The 17,044-nt window shown below is 40.9% G+C and overlaps 1 protein-coding gene across 4 annotated transcripts in view; it reads right to left on the reverse strand.

Moving 5' to 3' along the window:
• Nucleotides 1-17,044, reverse strand: part of Vps8 (VPS8 subunit of CORVET complex) — a 223,458-nt gene that overhangs the window by 120,627 nt on the left and 85,787 nt on the right. For all 4 annotated transcript variants that reach the window (XM_087575759.1, XM_087575760.1, NM_001427620.1 and 1 more), the window contains 2 exon segments: nt 9,714-9,786; nt 8,962-9,081 (listed from right to left, as the gene is read on the reverse strand). In XM_087575759.1, the coding sequence (XP_087431885.1) occupies nt 8,962-9,081; nt 9,714-9,786 (193 nt within the window).

A 17,044-nucleotide genomic window follows, 5' to 3' on the forward strand; every position in this document is an offset into this window, starting at 1 on the left:
TGTTAGGATACAATGTTATGACACGGTGGTAGACATAGGAGTGTGACTGTTAGGATACAATGTTATGACAAGGTGGTAGACATAGGAGTGTGACTGTTAGGATACAATGTTATGACACGGTGGTAGACATAGGAGTGTGACTGTTAGGATACAATGTTATGACAAGGTGGTAGACATAGGAGTATGACTGTTAGGATACAATGTTATGACAAGGTGGTAGACATAGGAATGTGACTGTTAGGATACAATGTTATGACAAGGTGGTAGACATAGGAGTGTGACTGTTAGGATACAATGTTATGACAAGGTGGTAGACAGGAGTGTGACTGTTAGGATACAATGTTATGACACGGTGGTAGACATAGGAGTGTGACTGTTAGGATACAATATTATGACACGGTGGTAGACATAGGAGTGTGACTGTTAGGATACAATGTTATGACACGGTGGTAGACATAGGAGTGTGACTGTTAGGATACAATGTTATGACAAGGTGGTAGACATAGGAGTGTGACTGTTAGGATACAATGTTATGACAAGGTGGTAGACATAGGAGTGTGACTGTTAGGATACAATGTTATGACACGGTGGTAGACATAGGAGTGTGACTGTTAGGATACAATGTTATGACACGGTGGTAGACATAGGAGTGTGACTGTTAGGATACAATGTTATGACACGGTGGTAGACATAGGAGTGTGACTGTTAGGATACAATGTTATGACACGGTGGTAGACATAGGAGTGTGACTGTTAGGATACAATGTTATGACAAGGTGGTAGACATAGGAGTGTGACTGTTAGGATACAATGTTATGACACGGTGGTAGACATAGGAGTGTGACTGTTAGGATACAATGTTATGACACGGTGGTAGACATAGGAGTATGACTGTTAGGATACAATGTTATGACAAGGTGGTAGACATAGGAATGTGACTGTTAGGATACAATGTTATGACAAGGTGGTAGACATAGGAGTGTGACTGTTAGGATACAATGTTATGACAAGGTGGTAGACAGGAGTATGACTGTTAGGATACAATGTTATGACACGGTGGTAGACATAGGAGTGTGACTGTTAGGATACAATATTATGACACGGTGGTAGACATAGGAGTGTGACTGTTAGGATACAATGTTATGACATGGTGGTAGACATAGGAGTGTGACTGTTAGGATACAATGTTATGACAAGGTGGTAGACATAGGAGTGTGACTGTTAGGATACAATGTTATGACAAGGTGGTAGACATAGGAGTGTGACTGTTAGGATACAATGTTATGACAAGGTGGTAGACATAGGAGTGTGACTGTTAGGATACAATGTTATGACACGGTGGTAGACATAGGAGTGTGACTGTTAGGATACAATGTTATGACACGGTGGTAGACATAGGAGTGTGACTGTTAGGATACAATGTTATGACACGGTGGTAGACATAGGAGTGTGACTGTTAGGATACAATGTTATGACATGGTGGTAGACATAGGAGTGTGACTGTTAGGATACAATGTTATGACAAGGTGGTAGACATAGGAGTGTGACTGTTAGGATACAATGTTATGACAAGGTGGTAGACATAGGAGTGTGACTGTTAGGATACAATGTTATGACACGGTGGTAGACATAGGAGTGTGACTGTTAGGATACAATGTTATGACACGGTGGTAGACATAGGAGTGTGACTGTTAGGATACAATGTTATGACACGGTGGTAGACATAGGAGTGTGACTGTTAGGATACAATGTTATGACACGGTGGTAGACATAGGAGTGTGACTGTTAGGATACAATGTTATGACACGGTGGTAGACAGGAGTATGACTGTTAGGATACAATGTTATGACACGGTGGTAGACATAGGAGTGTGACTGTTAGGATACAATATTATGACACGGTGGTAGACATAGGAGTGTGACTGTTAGGATACAATGTTATGACACGGTGGTAGACATAGGAGTGTGACTGTTAGGATACAATGTTATGACAAGGTGGTAGACATAGGAGTGTGACTGTTAGGATACAATGTTATGACAAGGTGGTAGACAGGAGTATGACTGTTAGGATACAATGTTATGACACGGTGGTAGACATAGGAGTGTGACTGTTAGGATACAATATTATGACACGGTGGTAGACATAGTTGTGTGACTGTTAGGATACAATGTTATGACACGGTGGTAGACATAGGAGTGTGACTGTTAGGATACAATGTTATGACAAGGTGATAGACATAGGAGTGTGACTGTTAGGATACAATGTTATGACAAGGTGGTAGACATAGGAGTGTGACTGTTAGGATACAATGTTATGACAAGGTGGTAGACATAGGAGTATGACTGTTAGGATACAATGTTATGACACGGTGGTAGACATAGGAGTGTGACTGTTAGGATACAATGTTATGACAAGGTGGTAGACATAGGAGTGTGACTGTTAGGATACAATGTTATGACACGGTGGTAGACATAGGAGTGTGACTGTTAGGATACAATGTTATGACAAGGTGGTAGACATAGGAGTGTGACTGTTAGGATACAATGTTATGACAAGGAGGTAGACATAGGAGTGTGACTGTTAGGATACAATGTTATGACAAGGTGGTAGACATAGGAGTGTGACTGTTAGGATACAATGTTATGACAAGGTGGTAGACAGGAGTATGACTGTTAGGATACAATGTTATGACACGGTGGTAGACATAGGAGTGTGACTGTTAGGATACAATGTTATGACACGGTGGTAGACATAGGAGTGTGACTGTTAGGATACAATGTTATGACACGGTGGTAGACATAGGAGTGTGACTGTTAGGATACAATGTTATGACACGGTGGTAGACATAGGAGTGTGACTGTTAGGATACAATATTATGACACGGTGGTAGACATAGGAGTGTGACTGTTAGGATACAATGTTATGACATGGTGGTAGACATAGGAGTGTGACTGTTAGGATACAATGTTATGACAAGGTGGTAGACATAGGAGTGTGACTGTTAGGATACAATGTTATGACAAGGTGGTAGACATAGGAGTGTGACTGTTAGGATACAATGTTATGACACGGTGGTAGACATAGGAGTGTGACTGTTAGGATACAATGTTATGACACGGTGGTAGACATAGGAGTGTGACTGTTAGGATACAATGTTATGACACGGTGGTAGACATAGGAGTGTGACTGTTAGGATACAATGTTATGACAAGGTGGTAGACATAGGAGTGTGACTGTTAGGATACAATGTTATGACAAGGTGGTAGACATAGGAGTGTGACTGTTAGGATACAATGTTATGACAAGGTGATAGACATAGGAGTGTGACTGTTAGGATACAATGTTATGACACGGTGGTAGACATAGGAGTGTGACTGTTAGGATACAATGTTATGACACGGTGGTAGACATAGGAGTGTGACTGTTAGGATACAATGTTATGACACGGTGGTAGACAGGAGTATGACTGTTAGGATACAATGTTATGACACGGTGGTAGACATAGGAGTGTGACTGTTAGGATACAATATTATGACACGGTGGTAGACATAGGAGTGTGACTGTTAGGATACAATGTTATGACACGGTGGTAGACATAGGAGTGTGACTGTTAGGATACAATGTTATGACAAGGTGGTAGACATAGGAGTGTGACTGTTAGGATACAATGTTATGACAAGGTGGTAGACAGGAGTATGACTGTTAGGATACAATGTTATGACAAGGTGGTAGACATAGGAGTGTGACTGTTAGGATACAATATTATGACACGGTGGTAGACATAGGAGTGTGACTGTTAGGATACAATGTTATGACAAGGTGGTAGACATAGGAGTGTGACTGTTAGGATACAATGTTATGACATGGTGGTAGACATAGGAGTGTGACTGTTAGGATACAATGTTATGACAAGGTGGTAGACATAGGAGTGTGACTGTTAGGATACAATGTTATGACAAGGTGGTAGACATAGGAGTGTGACTGTTAGGATACAATGTTATGACACGGTGGTAGACATAGGAGTGTGACTGTTAGGATACAATGTTATGACACGGTGGTAGACATAGGAGTGTGACTGTTAGGATACAATGTTATGACACGGTGGTAGACATAGGAGTGTGACTGTTAGGATACAATGTTATGACACGGTGGTAGACAGGAGTATGACTGTTAGGATACAATGTTATGACACGGTGGTAGACATAGGAGTGTGACTGTTAGGATACAATATTATGACACGGTGGTAGACATAGGAGTGTGACTGTTAGGATACAATGTTATGACACGGTGGTAGACATAGGAGTGTGACTGTTAGGATACAATGTTATGACAAGGTGGTAGACATAGGAGTGTGACTGTTAGGATACAATGTTATGACAAGGTGGTAGACAGGAGTATGACTGTTAGGATACAATGTTATGACACGGTGGTAGACATAGGAGTGTGACTGTTAGGATACAATATTATGACACGGTGGTAGACATAGGAGTGTGACTGTTAGGATACAATGTTATGACACGGTGGTAGACATAGGAGTGTGACTGTTAGGATACAATGTTATGACAAGGTGATAGACATAGGAGTGTGACTGTTAGGATACAATGTTATGACAAGGTGGTAGACATAGGAGTGTGACTGTTAGGATACAATGTTATGACAAGGTGGTAGACATAGGAGTATGACTGTTAGGATACAATGTTATGACACGGTGGTAGACATAGGAGTGTGACTGTTAGGATACAATGTTATGACAAGGTGGTAGACATAGGAGTGTGACTGTTAGGATACAATGTTATGACACGGTGGTAGACATAGGAGTGTGACTGTTAGGATACAATGTTATGACAAGGTGGTAGACATAGGAGTGTGACTGTTAGGATACAATGTTATGACAAGGAGGTAGACATAGGAGTGTGACTGTTAGGATACAATGTTATGACAAGGTGGTAGACATAGGAGTGTGACTGTTAGGATACAATGTTATGACAAGGTGGTAGACAGGAGTATGACTGTTAGGATACAATGTTATGACACGGTGGTAGACATAGGAGTGTGACTGTTAGGATACAATGTTATGACATGGTGGTAGACATAGGAGTGTGACTGTTAGGATACAATGTTATGACACGGTGGTAGACATAGGAGTGTGACTGTTAGGATACAATGTTATGACACGGTGGTAGACATAGGAGTGTGACTGTTAGGATACAATGTTATGACAAGGTGGTAGACATAGGAGTGTGACTGTTAGGATACAATGTTATGACACGGTGGTAGACATAGGAGTGTGACTGTTAGGATACAATGTTATGACACGGTGGTAGACATAGGAGTATGACTGTTAGGATACAATGTTATGACAAGGTGGTAGACATAGGAATGTGACTGTTAGGATACAATGTTATGACAAGGTGGTAGACATAGGAGTGTGACTGTTAGGATACAATGTTATGACAAGTTGGTAGACAGGAGTATGACTGTTAGGATACAATGTTATGACACGGTGGTAGACATAGGAGTGTGACTGTTAGGATACAATATTATGACACGGTGGTAGACATAGGAGTGTGACTGTTAGGATACAATGTTATGACATGGTGGTAGACATAGGAGTGTGACTGTTAGGATACAATATTATGACACGGTGGTAGACATAGGAGTGTGACTGTTAGGATACAATGTTATGACATGGTGGTAGACATAGGAGTGTGACTGTTAGGATACAATGTTATGACAAGGTGGTAGACATAGGAGTGTGACTGTTAGGATACAATGTTATGACAAGGTGGTAGACATAGGAGTGTGACTGTTAGGATACAATGTTATGACACGGTGGTAGACATAGGAGTGTGACTGTTAGGATACAATGTTATGACACGGTGGTAGACATAGGAGTGTGACTGTTAGGATACAATGTTATGACAAGGTGGTAGACATAGGAGTGTGACTGTTAGGATACAATGTTATGACACGGTGGTAGACATAGGAGTGTGACTGTTAGGATACAATGTTATGACACGGTGGTAGACATAGGAGTGTGACTGTTAGGATACAATGTTATGACACGGTGGTAGACATAGGAGTGTGACTGTTAGGATACAATGTTATGACACGGTGGTAGACAGGAGTATGACTGTTAGGATACAATGTTATGACACGGTGGTAGACATAGGAGTGTGACTGTTAGGATACAATGTTATGACACGGTGGTAGACATAGGAGTGTGACTGTTAGGATACAATGTTATGACAAGGTGGTAGACATAGGAGTGTGACTGTTAGGATACAATGTTATGACATGGTGGTAGACATAGGAGTGTGACTGTTAGGATACAATGTTATGACAAGGTGGTAGACATAGGAGTGTGACTGTTAGGATACAATGTTATGACAAGGTGGTAGACATAGGAGTGTGACTGTTAGGATACAATGTTATGACACGGTGGTAGACATAGGAGTGTGACTGTTAGGATACAATGTTATGACACGGTGGTAGACATAGGAGTGTGACTGTTAGGATACAATGTTATGACACGGTGGTAGACATAGGAGTGTGACTGTTAGGATACAATGTTATGACACGGTGGTAGACAGGAGTATGACTGTTAGGATACAATGTTATGACACGGTGGTAGACATAGGAGTGTGACTGTTAGGATACAATATTATGACACGGTGGTAGACATAGGAGTGTGACTGTTAGGATACAATGTTATGACACGGTGGTAGACATAGGAGTGTGACTGTTAGGATACAATGTTATGACAAGGTGGTAGACATAGGAGTGTGACTGTTAGGATACAATGTTATGACAAGGTGGTAGACAGGAGTATGACTGTTAGGATACAATGTTATGACACGGTGGTAGACATAGGAGTGTGACTGTTAGGATACAATATTATGACACGGTGGTAGACATAGGAGTGTGACTGTTAGGATACAATGTTATGACACGGTGGTAGACATAGGAGTGTGACTGTTAGGATACAATGTTATGACAAGGTGATAGACATAGGAGTGTGACTGTTAGGATACAATGTTATGACAAGGTGGTAGACATAGGAGTGTGACTGTTAGGATACAATGTTATGACACGGTGGTAGACATAGGAGTGTGACTGTTAGGATACAATGTTATGACAAGGTGGTAGACATAGGAGTGTGACTGTTAGGATACAATGTTATGACACGGTGGTAGACATAGGAGTGTGACTGTTAGGATACAATGTTATGACAAGGTGGTAGACATAGGAGTGTGACTGTTAGGATACAATGTTATGACAAGGTGGTAGACATAGGAGTGTGACTGTTAGGATACAATGTTATGACAAGGTGGTAGACATAGGAGTGTGACTGTTAGGATACAATGTTATGACACGGTGGTAGACAGGAATGTGACTGTTAGGATACGATGTTATGACACAGTGGTAGACATAGGAGTGTGACTGTTAGGATACAATGTTATCATACAGTGGTAGACATAGGAGTGTGACTGTTAGGATACAATGTTATGACACGGTGGTAGACATAGGAGTGTGACTGTTAGGATACAATGTTATGACACGGTGGTAGACAGGAATGTGACTGTTAGGATACGATGTTATGACACAGTGGTAGACATAGGAGTGTGACTGTTAGGGTACAATGTTATCATATAGTGGTAGGAAACAGCTGGCAGGCCTGCACATCACTGCTAGAGTATCACACCACAAAGAAATGTAGATCTGAAACTCATGTTCAAAGTTTCTGGGAATCAGGACACAAACAATTAAAGATTATTATGAGGTTTGGATGATATGATAGCAAGATAAATCTTAACCGAAGGTCAACAAACATCCTATGTAAAAGGCCTGTGGGTAAAAATGCCACACTTTGTAGGCTATATGTGGTCTCTGTTATATATTCTTTTTTCTTCTCTTTTACAACCCTAATAATACAAACATTCTTAGCTTTTGCAAGTTTGGGGCCAAATGGGGCTGGACTTAGTCCTCAGACAACTGTTTGTAGGACCCTGCCCTATCACAGAAGCTCCCCAAATAGAATAATGCAAAAAATTAAAAAGAATCACCTCCATGCATGTTTAAAGGCAAGCCAGAGTGAGAGCAGCTGCTGGATCCTTCAAAGTGCATGGAAACAGTAGTCAGCCTCTCCTGGGCTGATCACATCTGACACTGTTAGCTCTCTTCCTTCTGCCATATACAACTAAGGCCACAGTTTCTGCAGTCAGACGATCACATTAGCCAATGCAGACTATGATACAGAGACCCTCTCGTGGCACTCAGCTCCTTACAGGGATTTACTCCATTACATGCTGTAACCTAGACAAGCAGTGTGAGCACACAGAGAGGCAGGCACCGTCTCACAGAGTTTCTGTTGGCATTTAGGTGTGTTCCCTTCTTGACTCATTTTCTTCAAATACTGTGTCTGTAAATGTGTTTTACATATTTGTGAACCAAATGATTTCACTAAACACCATAACATAACCACTTTCCATCTTTCCATAAAGCTAAACAAAACAAGTACAATACAATGCTATTTAACTGGGGAGAGTCTTCACATTTTATATAATTATTCTCTGAGATAATTATATAAAACAGAAAACCCAGCTCATCTGAACGAGCCAACTCTCACTAAACATTTTAGGAAGGTGTTTTCAACGGAGACCTTCCACAGCCCGCTTCAACTTCAGTTTATTTTAGTGTGTTTACTGTGTCTACCACAGAGCCTTGTCCATATTGCAGAACCAGTAACATAAGCATAGAATCAGAGACCACACACACCTAGCCAAAAGCTTTTTAAAAACAGAAATGTTCTTTTTTCCCTTCAGACAGAGAGACAACAGCAAGGGAGGGAGGGCTCTAAGCAGAGAGGTAAGGTCTGAAGCACTTCTACTCCTGCCTTACCTGCACGCATGTACGTATCTTTGGATCATATGAAAAGACCTTAGGAATCAGTGTCCCTTACCAGTGCCAACACATTCAGAAATTCTCTTGTATCAAAATGTAGCAAAGTCCGAACATAAGGATAGACTTCTTCCTCAGAGGATGCTTCCACAGAATGCAGGCGAATCAGAAACTCAAAAACCTAGGGTTAAAAGCGACTGTGCATTATTTTCTACCACCTTATGTCTTTCTGGAACACGGATTCCCATGTGGAGAAAACAAAGGCAGGCTGAATACACTGTAAACTGCCACCATGTGACACAATGTCTCTCTTAAATCCCCTCGTAACCCAAATGTTAAAGTTGGCGACAGTGTAGACTCTTGCCCTTACAGTGGAGCTATGTGTAATGTTCAACAATCTGTCTGCAGTCATTATGCTGGCTAGCTTTGTGACAACATAAGCTAGAACAACTGAGAGAAAGCCTCCATAAGGCCTGGCTGTAGGCAGCCTGCAGGGGCATGCTCTGAATTAGTGGCTGGTGGGGGAGGGCCCAGTCCAAGGTGGGTGGTCCCACACCTGGGCAGGTGGTAGTGGGTTCCATAAAAGCCAGTGAGTCAACAGCACTCTTCCACGGACTCTTCATTGCCTGCTGCCTCAGGTTCCTGCCCTGACTCCCTGAGTGATGGGCTGGGCTGTGTAGGTGTAAGCTGAAATTAACCCTATCCCATCCAATTGCTTTTGTTGATGCTGTTCATCACAAGAAGAGAAACCATCACTGAATGAGTCATAATAAGAGATGCAGACAATAAAAATGCCATAAAAATAATACTCACCTGGTTTTTAACCAAGGGGACAAGATCTTCAGGAATGTCACCAAGAGGGTAGGCACGACCTGCCAGGCAACAGCTAGAAAAAAGGAAGAATAGATCTGATGCCTCCATTTCTCAACCCTGAGATTCTGCTTCTGTCATGACATAGACTCAACTTTTGCCAGGTCAGGTTCAAAACCAGATCACTACTGTTTGGCAGGCGGCTAAGCACAGAGAGGACAACGGAGTGCATATTTCAAAAGGCCAGAAGAAAGGTGTCAAAAACCAATGGTAAAAAGGCTGTAGTGATTGGTCCAGAAAATAACACATCATTGCCTTCACAAATGAGGTTTAAGCCATGAATGGGGCCTCAAGGTCCCTCAAGGCAGAAAGAGATCATTAGACAGAAATAATAACAATACGGTGATCTAAACATGATAAGGTCTTAGAGGGAAAGAGAGGTTTCCCTTTAAAGCCCACCGAGGAATTTCATTAAAAGAAGAATGAGAGAAGGGGAGAGAATGACAGAGAATAAGGCCTGCCAGGCGCCCCCTGGGGACAGCCCAGAAGCAGTGAGCTTCCTGTCCCCTGCACTCTTGTCCAGTCCAGAGCTTGGCCTGCACTCCTGGAGGTCTTCTGGCACCAAGTAAACCCAGATGGCTAAAGGCCAATGAAAGGACGAGAGCCACAGCAACATACCTCGACCAGAGCCCAGCTGTCCTACCACAGCTGAAGCATGAGAAAGTGACCTTAAGTCCGTCCAATCTTATGAAGATGACATGGCCTTTAAAAAGGAAATGAATAAATCCCTTAAAGAAATAAAGGAAAGAACAATCAAATAGTGAAGAAAATGAATATAACTGTTCAGGAACTAAAAATAGAAACAATAAAGAAAGCACAAACTGAGGGAATCCTGAGGATGGGAAACCTAGGTCAGAGAACAGGAATACAAGAAATGGAAAAGAGAATCTCAGGCATAGAATACTCGATAGAAAAATTAACACATTGGGTCAAAAAAATGTTAAATCTAAAAAGTTCCTGACAAGAAACATCGAGAAAATCAGTGTTGTGAAATGACCAAACCTAAGAATAATAGAAGATTCCCAGCTCAAAGGTTCAGAAAATTTCCCTAAAAGAAAGAGATGCCTATAAACATACAAAAAGCTTACAGAAAACCAATTAGATCAGAACAGAAAAAAAATCTTCAGCCATATAATAAACAAAACACTAAATATACAGAACAGAGAAAAATTAAAAACTGCAAAGGATAAAAAAGCAAACTAGCACATAAAATACCTACCCCCCCACTACCACTACAAACATCAAAATGACAGAAATTAATGAATATTCATGATTAATCTTGCTCAACATTAATGAACTCAATTCCCCAATGAAAAGACACAGGCTAATAGAATGGATGGAAAAACAGGATCCATCATCTGCTAAATACAAGAAACACACCTCAGCATCAAAGATAGACCTTACTTGAGAATAAAGGGCTGGAAAAAGATTTTTCCAAGCAAACAAACCCAAGAAACAAGATGGGCTAGTCATTCTCATCTCTAGAGACTTTCAACTAAAATTAATCAAAAGAGATGGGGAAGGGCATTTCATACTCATCAAAAGAAAAATCCACCAAGATGACGTCTCTATGTATATCCCAAAGACAAGAGCGCCTACATTTGTAAAAGAAACATTACTAAAGCTTAAATCACAAATTGAACTCCACACATAAATAATAAGGAGATCTCAACACCCAACTCTCATTAATGAACAGATCATTCAGACAGAAACAGAAAAATGATGAAATTGACCAATGTTATGAATAAAATGGACCTAACAGATATCTACAGAACATTTCACCCAAACACAAAAGAATATACTTTCTTCTCAGAACCTACAGAACCTTCTCCAAAATTGACAATATACTTGGTTACAAAGTAAGTCTCAAAAGATACAAGAGAATTGAAATAGCCCCCTGAATCTTACAGATCACTGTGGATTAAAGCAGGTCAGCAACAACAAAAATAACAGAAAACTTACAAATGCATGGAAACTGAACAACTCACTACTGGGTGAAGGAATAAATAAAGAAATTAAAGTCTTTCTAAAATTCAATGAAACTTACAGGATACAATAAAAGCAGTGCTAAGTTAAGTTTGTAGTACTAGATTTCTACATAAAAAAAATTAGAGAGATCTCATACTATTGACAACTGAAGCACAACTGAAACCTCTAGAACAAAAGGAAATAAACATACCCAAGAGGAGTAGATGGCAGGAAATAGCCATTCAGGGCTGAAAACAATAAATTAGAAACCAAGAGAAAAATAAAGAATCAATAAAACCAGAGTTGGTCTTTTAAGAAAATCAACAAGATAGGTAAGCCCTTAGCCAAACTAACTAAAAGGCAGAGAAAGAACATCCAAATTAATAAAATCGTAAATGAAAAGGCATTTATAACAAAATATACCAAGGAAATCCAAAAAATCATTAGGTTTTACTTCAAAAAACTATATTCCAAAAAATTACAAAATTGAAATGAAATGATTTTCTTGATAGATACCACTTAACCAAAGTTAAATCAGGATCAGGTAAACAATTTAAATAGACCTATAATCCCTAAGGAAATAAAAGCCACACACACACACACACACACACACACACACCAAAAGCAAAGCCCAGGGCTAGATGGTTTTAGCATAGAATCCTACAAGACTTTCAGAGAAGAGTTAATACCTATACTCCTCAAACTATTCCACAAAATAGAAGCAGAAGGAACACTGCCAAACTCACTCTATAAGGCCATAGTCATCCTGATAACTAAACCACACAAAAGACTCAACAAAGAAAGAGAATTTGAGACCAATTTCCTTTATGAACATTGATGTGAAAATACTCTCAAACCAAATCCAAGAACAGATCAATAAATATCAACAACCATGATAAAGTAGGCTTTATCCCAGAGATGGAGGGTTCAACATATGAAAATCCATCAACATAATCCACCATATAAGCAAACTGAAAGGGAAAAAAAAGTACATGATTATCTCATTAGATAATAATAAAGCCTTTGAAAAGTCTTGGAGAGATCAGGAAGAGAAGATGCTTTCATGAACACAATAAAGGCAATTTATAACAAGCCAACAGACAACATCAAATTAAATGGAGAGAAACTTAAAGCAATTCCACGAAAATCAGGGACAAGACAAAGCTGTCCACTTTCTACATATCTATTCAATATGCTACTTGAAGTTCTAGCCAGAGCAATAAGACAACTGATGGAGATCAAGGGAATACAGATTGGAAAAGAAGAAGTCAAAGTATTGCTAATCGGAGCTAATAGGATAGTATACATAAATGACCCCAAAAATTCTACCAGAGAACTCCTACAGCTGATAAACACCTTCAGCAAAGTGGCAGAATACAAAATTAACTCAAAAGAATCAGTAGCCTTTTTCTATACAAACAGTATATGGGATGAGAAAGAAATTATGGAAACAACACCGTTCACAGTAGCCATAAATAATATGAAATATCTTGGTATAACTCTAACCAAGCAAGTGAAAGACCTGTATGACAAGAACTTCAAGTCTCTGAAGAAAGACACTGAAGAAGATATCAGAAGATGGAAAGATCTCCCATGCTCTTGGATCAGGATTAACATAGTAAAAATGGCCATCTTACCAAAAGCAATAGACAGATTCAATGCAATTTCCATCAAGATTCCAACGCAATTCTTCACAGACATGGAAAGAACAATACTTAGCTTCATATGGAAAAACAAAAAATCTGGGACAGCTAAAACAATCTATCACCATCCCTGATCTCAAGCTGTACTACAGAGCAATAGTAATAAAAATCGCATGGTATTAAGATATAAACAGATGAGTTGACCAATGGAATCAAATCAAAGACCCAGAAGTAAACGCACACATCTACAGACATTTGAGTTTTGACAAAGAAGCCAAAACTATACATCAGGAAAGAGAAAAAGCCTCTTCAACAAATGTTCCTGGTCTAAGAGGGTGTCTGCATAGAGAAGAATGAAAAGACCCCATATCCATCACCCTGCACAAAACCCAGGTCCAAGTGGGTCGAAGAGCTCTGTATAAAACCAGGTACACTGGATCTGATAGAAGAGAATGTGGCACTTGAGTGCACTGGCACAGGAAACGACTTTTGTGAATAGAGCACAATAGCTCATCAATTGATCACTAAGATCAACAATAAATGGGACCTCATGGAACTGAAAAGCTTCTGTAGGGCAAAGGATACCATCAAAAGGACAAAATGGCGGCCTACAGAAAAGGAAAAGACCTTCACCAACTCTTTGACAGAGGGGATGATATCCAAAATAATAAAGAACTCAAGAAATTAAACATCGATAAACTAAATAATACAATTTAAAAATGGGTTACAGATCTAAACAGAGAATTCTAGATGGTGGGGGGAATATCTAACGGCCAAGGAACACTTAAAGAAATGGTCAACAACCTTAGTCATCATGGAAATGCAAATGAAAACGACTCTGAGATTCCACCTTAAACCCATTAGAATGACAAAGATCAAAAACTCAAGCAACAGTTCAGGCTGGTGAGAATGTGGAGCACGTGCTGGTGGGAGTGCAAACTTGTAGAGCCACTTTGGAAGTCAATGTGGCAGTTTCTCATGGAAACCAATCTACCTCAAGACCCGGGTATACCTGGACATTTACGCAAAGGACACCTCATCCTCTCACAAGGACACTTGATCAACTATGTTCATAGCAGCTTTATTCGTAATATCCACAAACTGGAAACAATCTAGACGTTCCTTAACTGGAGAATGAATTTTTAAAATGTGGTAAATTACACAATGAAATACTACTCAGCTATTAACAACATGGACATCATGAAATTTTATGGCAATTAGATGAAACTAGAAAATATCCTGAGTGAGGTAACCCGGACCCAAAAGGACATACATACATGGTATGTAAGTGGTTATTAGCCATAAAGTATAGGATACCCATGCTATAATCCACAGACCCAAAGAAGCTAAGTAACAAGAAGGTCCTAAGGGAGGAATGCTTGAATCTTATTGAGAAGGGGAAACAGAAAGATGTCAGGGATGGATAGATGGAGGGAATTGAGTGGGAGAGAAGGTGGGAAGGAGAACAGGAGGGATCAAGTATGGGGAGAATGGAGTGAGAGGGAACTGGAATCTGTTGGTGGGGGACAGGCATCTCCGGGCTGAGCCAGAAACCTGGAATAATGGAAACTGCGAGGAATCTATGAAGGTGACTGTAGGAGGTGACTATTAATAATATTCTGCTATACTTGCAGACAGGGGCCTGGCATAACTGACATCAAAGAGCCTTTGCCCAGCAACGGACAGAAACTGATGCAGAGACCCACAGCAAAACATTAGGCAGAGCTCAGGGAGTCCTGTGGAAGATGAGGAGGAAGGATTGAAGGAGACAGAGAGGTTAAGGACAATACAAGAAAACCTATAGAATCATCTAATGTGGGCTTACAGAGACTGAACTTAACCAGAGAGCATGCATGGGATGGACCTAGGCCCCCTGCACATAACTAACGAGTGCAGCTCAGTCTTGTCGGACCCCTAAGAGCAGGAGCAGGGGCTGCCTCTGACTCTGTCACTTGCCTCTGGATCCCTTTCCCCTAACTGGGCTGCCTTCTCTAGCTTCAATGGTAGAAGATGATGCTAGTTCTGTTACAATTTAATATGCCAAGGTGGACTGATATCCATGGGAGGCCTCCCCTTTTCTTAGAAGAAATGGAAGAAGGAATGGGAGGGGGGAGGGGAGAGGGACTGGGAGCACAGGAGGGAAGGAAATGTTAGGATGTAACATTAATTAAGAATAAGAGAAAGAGATACCATGAGTGTAGTGAGAAGGGGCAGCCAGAAGTACCTCTACAGACCGACAGCTTCCTCTCTGGCTGTCTTCATCATTGGTCCCTGAGGACTCTTGGGCCAATCCCCAGAAGAGTGGAAAAGGCTGACTTTCTGTGATCTTTTAAGGGATGAGAAGTCTCAGAGCAGCAGATTAGACCTGACGGGGAGCACGGTGGAGCCAGGAACTATAAATTCAGAGTTAACAAGTCACAGCACAGACAGCTTCTTAACTCCCCATTCCAGGGATGTCTGGGTGGACTCAGCCAATGGGGTCAGGCCTAACAGTGCAGGCCCGTTTTCTAACGAAAAGCTTTTGAATATTTTCACCATAAATCTTCAGGAGAGAATTGTGTTAACTCGTTCCTTAAACATTTATCAAAAACATCACAGTGTGGCCCATAGACATGCATAATTTTATGTTTTCGTGTGTTGATTCACAGAAAAAAATAAAAGACGATACTTGGTTCAGAAAATGTGGGTGATGGGAGGGGGTGGCACCCCATATTCTGCAGGGCACACAAGGACAGCAGTTAAGGGAGGACTCCACCAAATGCTTCAGACTTGGTATCCAGAAAGAACCTAACGGTGCCATTCAACTACAGTTTGCCTGCTAGAGACCTGATACTCTGAGACGTCAAACCAGAGGACTCTCAGTGGTGGGCATTTGGAAGTTAGTCATGGTAATGAGCACAGAGAAAATCAATGGCTGCCTTTAAGGAGTTGGCATCTGAGAAAGACTTTGCCCTGTGGCTTCACCTCTGAATCAAAATTTCTTTTTTAAAAAAAATAATTAGTGGTTTGACTTCTGAATTATTTATGAACATCTGAATATCCCTCTTAATTAACTTTTTGGGGTGAGGCAGGATCAACTTTACACCTCTATGAACCTGCCATTAATTTTTAATAATAGAAACAACTTGGTAACAGATATTCCAGAGTTTAAAATATGATAATGAGGTACTAGGTAACTGTTGCTATGTTCTCCCCACTGACAAGTTAACTGGCCCCAGCGTCAACCCCAGAATCTACCCCAGCATCTACCCCAGCGTCAGTCAACCCCAGCTTCTACCCCAGCATCAACCCTAGAATCTACCCCAGCATCTACCTCAGCGTCAGTCAACCCCAGCTTCTACCCCAGCATCAACCTCAGTGTCTACCCCAGCATCAACCTCAGCATCTACCCCAACGTTACAGAACTAAAATGATGCCTGAGAGGGTCTGCCACCTCCCCAACCTTCCTGCCAAGCAGCTACAGTGGCCAGTTCTACCCACACTGAACCCTCACACTCTACTGGAAGGAACGCTCTTCTATGGGTCAAGATGCAAACGGTGGTTTTGCCTCTGTCACTAATGTCTCCATGACTTAAACAAGCTTCTTCCTGCATATGTAAAACTGGGTAACACACATCACCCAGACTTTCTGAGAGTAAAAGGTCTCTCGACCACTAACACACC

Source organism: Rattus norvegicus, chromosome 11, assembly GCF_021556685.1.
Source record: "Rattus norvegicus strain SHRSP/BbbUtx chromosome 11, alternate assembly SHRSP_T2T, whole genome shotgun sequence".
Classification (NCBI taxonomy): domain Eukaryota; kingdom Metazoa; phylum Chordata; class Mammalia; order Rodentia; family Muridae; genus Rattus; species Rattus norvegicus.